Genomic DNA, 3,583 nt, shown 5'->3' on the forward strand with positions numbered 1-3,583 from the left:
TAGGATCAGATTATGAAGAGGTTAAGCAGCCACAGATCTAACACCCAGAAGTGAAAACATTCGGACCAGCAGAGATGAAGATGATGAAGACCCTGGTGCTGCTGCTGTTGGTGGCTGTGGCCAACGCGAAACGGTTCGAGCGCTGTGATTGGGCGCGCACCCTGAAGGCCAGTGGCATGGACGGTTACCGTGGCATCAGCCTGGCCGACTGTAAGTACAGAACCATCGACTGTTAGCATAGCATTTTGTTTTTGGTTTTATTTTCATTATTTTTAGTACTTTGTTTGAACCTATTAGGAGAGGAAAAATTCTAAAACTTTAAAAACCTTTTGACTCGTTAAATCCTCTCTTATGCCCGGATTCAGAAAAATGCTGTGCGCAAAGACTGAGATCACACAGAGATAACAGCGTCACGATAATCAGCATTTATTCAAGACAGATGCAAACTATCACCAGAAAAGCACATCACAAACCTCAAAGCACAAACAACACATGAATTTACCTGAGAAAAGGAAAAAAGACAAAAGATGGAAACGACAGACAAAAAGCAAAGACGTCCTTGGAGAAATTGCAAAGACCAAAATCTGATTTGTTACTCTGTAGAAAGTTTTTATAGTAAAGGCGTATTCTTGTGTTTAATTTATTCAAATAAGGCGTATATTTGCTGTACCTGTCTATGACCTTTTTAAAGTTAGAAACCCCCTGCAATTTGTTCACAAGATCAATCACCAGTTGTCACCATTCTCTAAATAAGGTGGAAGCAGAGACTCTCCTGATCTCCTGCTGTTTCATGGCTTTCACAGATCAGTGTGAAAAGCTGGAACTTCCTACTGATTGCTACTGAGGGCAGATCAAAGATCTTGGCAAACAATTTGCTTTAACTACAGGTAAAATAAAGGTCAATAGGCCAGAATAAGTTACTGATTTTAAAACTATAATTAGGCTATTTCAATCGAAACATGTTAAGTTTTAAAACTAACATATTTTTAATTTATTTTTCTTAACAAACCTCTGTTACCCAAAAGGAGATGTGTCGCTCTACCACCACTTAATGTCTACCTGTACACATCACTGGTTACCATCATTAAATCTGTCACCTCCACTGGACCTTCAGACTGATTCAGGTCCAGAACACCTGCATGGTGCTACATGGAGGCTTATTTAATATATTTGCCTCAAAGTGAGAAGGTCCAGGATCTTTCTGTATGGGGTTTCCATGTTCTCCCTTTGCATTTCTTGGTTTTCCTGGTTTCCTGGACACGTCTGGACGCCTCCAGGTCGTGTTCAGCTCTTTGTCAGTGGTAGATATTGTTTTTCTTGAGAGTGTCCACTCTTGCTCACTGATCTTTGGCGATAGACTCCAGTTCCCTTTCAACTTTGAAGGGATTTAGGAAGAGAGAGACAACAATCATTATTCCTAAATGTTCAATAGCTACTGCAATGATAACTAATCCATTCTTCCCTCTCATTGTGTTTCCTGATTGTCCGTAGGGGTTTGTCTGACCCAACACGAGTCAGGCTTCGACACCAGTACCACCAACCGCAACAGAGACGGCTCCACCGACTACGGCATCTTCCAGATCAACAGCCGCTGGTGGTGCAGAGACAGCGGAGTCTCCAGCTCCAACGGATGCAACATCAACTGCAGCCGTAAGCGTTGAATCCCATGTTACTTTGGGAGTTCTCCTGGAAAGCAGAAGTTCCAGTTTTTGAATCTTCCCACAGAACTCCTGACAGATAACGTGAGAACGGCGATCACCTGCGCCAAACGTGTCGTCAGGGACCCCAACGGCATCAGAGCATGGTGGGTCATGTGGTGCAGTGATGATGGGACTGCTTTGATATTCGTGTTTGGACGAGATCATGTAGCATACATGTTTTTGGTTTCAGGGTGGCCTGGCGTAATAATTGTCAGAACCGAGACCTGAGCAGCTACCTGAGAGGCTGCAGACTCTAACCTGGACCTGAAGACGGGATGGAGTAGAAACATCACTGTCTGTAGCTTTCACAGATCCAGTCCTGTAGAAACCTTCTTTAGCAGGTTCTCTAACTGACTCCATCAGCTACTCTTCTTCCCAGCTTTGTTTTAGTTTATTAGAGTTTGTCCTGCAGATCCCACAACAGCATTTCAATTAGGTGGAGGTCTGGACTTTGACTAGACAATTGGAGGACCTTGATTATTTACTTTAACAGTAAATATTCTGTAAAAGTAAACAGACCCAGGTTGAAAGAATGAGCTCCAGACCTCAAACTCATCTGATGAACAGATGCTCACATTTGACTCCAGAATACTTTGGTGTACAGAGGAGTTCATGGTCCAGCCCATAACTGTAAGATACTCAGGTTTTAGGGTGAAAAAAGCCCAGATCACCATCCCTCCACCACCGTGCTACAGTAATCATAAAGTGTTTATGCTGATCTGTTGTGTTTGGTTCTGTCCATCTTGGTCCAACATGTCCTCTCTGGTATCCTCTGTCCAGAGGACATTGTCCCAGAAGTCTTGACCTTCAACCAGAGGCAGATGTGCTGATCTTAGTCATTCAGCCATCTTGTTTCTAGAGACAAGAGGCTTTCCCCTTTAAGCCTTCCAATTAACCATACTGGTATTCTCTGGATTGTTGCATTTACTGACCACTCAGTGACATCAGAGACCTTCTATTAAACATCCTAAAACCGCAACTGTAACAGCAAAACAGAAGAAATATTGCATTCTACTAAACAGAGGCTAAAACATGTTTCCTTTGGTTAATAATAACTAGGATATTGATAAAAATATTTGATGTATATTTGACTATTTTCCTTAATGATGTTGATGATGGCAATTCACAAAATGTAAAGGTTGTTTGTTTCACAATAGATTAGTATGTTATGTTTTCATTATGAAATGTGCTATACTAATAAACTTAACTTCACTGTATAGTTTTTACAAAATGAATGAGTGAAATTTTGTCAAATTTCAGATCAAATATGAAAAATAAAAGGATCAAAATATTTGAACTAATAAAAAAAACAAACATGTTAAACCACCTTTCTTGAGAATAGAAACTTGGTTGCTTTGTAAATTGTCAGTTGAATAAAGTTTGAGATTTGTGTTTTAGTTGAAGGATGTTAAAATTCTTGAAATCATTTGTTCAGTAGTTTAGTTCCCCCTTCGCCACCAAATACTTTGACACAAGAAACAAAATAAAACAGACAGCAAGATCTAACCATAAATATAATATAGAAGGGCATTAAAGAAACTCCAGTTTCATTATGTTCTAGAAACATAATAATAAAAATTTCTGTCCTCCGTCTCAAAATGGAGCCTGAAGAACAAAGTTAGTTTCAGTTTCTGTTTCACTCGGTAACATGACTTTTGTGTTTTCATCATAACAGAAGCGTCAAAAATCCTCATTTGGTTTGTGGAATAAATATTTACAGTTAATAGTTCAGATTTTAACTATAAAGTTAAAAAACTTTCAGTGTTTCTATATTAAAAGGTTCAGTAGTCAGAGGAGTTCAACTACATTTCCCATGATCCTCTAGTGGCTCAACAAACCTGTTGATCCACACTGAGATCATAACGTCCAACAGGCCGCTGTCT

General features: G+C 39.8%; 1 protein-coding gene across 2 annotated transcripts; it reads left to right on the forward strand.

Annotated features, from left to right (window-relative positions):
- The first annotated feature begins 6 nt into the window (after nt 1–6).
- Nucleotides 7–2,233, forward strand: LOC103155538 (lysozyme C-like). 2 transcript variants are annotated; one of them, XM_007577254.2, is made up of 4 exons: nt 7–210; nt 1,492–1,650; nt 1,726–1,804; nt 1,891–2,233. In XM_007577254.2, the coding sequence occupies exons 1-4, from the start codon at nt 75–77 to the stop codon at nt 1,955–1,957; spliced, it is 441 nt and encodes a 146-aa protein (XP_007577316.1). In that variant the 5' UTR covers nt 7–74; the 3' UTR covers nt 1,958–2,233. The 2 variants fall into 2 exon arrangements, with proteins under 2 accessions (XP_007577316.1, XP_007577315.1); XM_007577253.2 differs by having other exon boundaries at nt 1,726–2,233.
- The last annotated feature ends 1,350 nt before the right edge of the window (nt 2,234–3,583 follow it).

Source organism: Poecilia formosa, unplaced genomic scaffold (assembly GCF_000485575.1).
Source record: "Poecilia formosa unplaced genomic scaffold, Poecilia_formosa-5.1.2 Scaffold435, whole genome shotgun sequence".
In the NCBI taxonomy this organism is placed as follows: Eukaryota; Metazoa; Chordata; class Actinopteri; order Cyprinodontiformes; family Poeciliidae; genus Poecilia; species Poecilia formosa.

What these genes read in the sequence shown, in the direction of transcription:
- LOC103155538 (XM_007577253.2), top strand. Translation starts at nt 75, where the DNA reads ATGAAGATGATGAAGACCCTGGTGCTGCTGCTGTTGGTGGCTGTGGCC. An exon ending in TGGCATCAGCCTGGCCGACT is followed by an intron (nt 211 to 1,491) that starts GTAAGTACAGAA and finishes GATTGTCCGTAG; the next exon opens with GGGTTTGTCTGACCCAACAC. An exon ending in ATGCAACATCAACTGCAGCC is followed by an intron (nt 1,651 to 1,725) that starts GTAAGCGTTGAA and finishes ATCTTCCCACAG; the next exon opens with AACTCCTGACAGATAACGTG.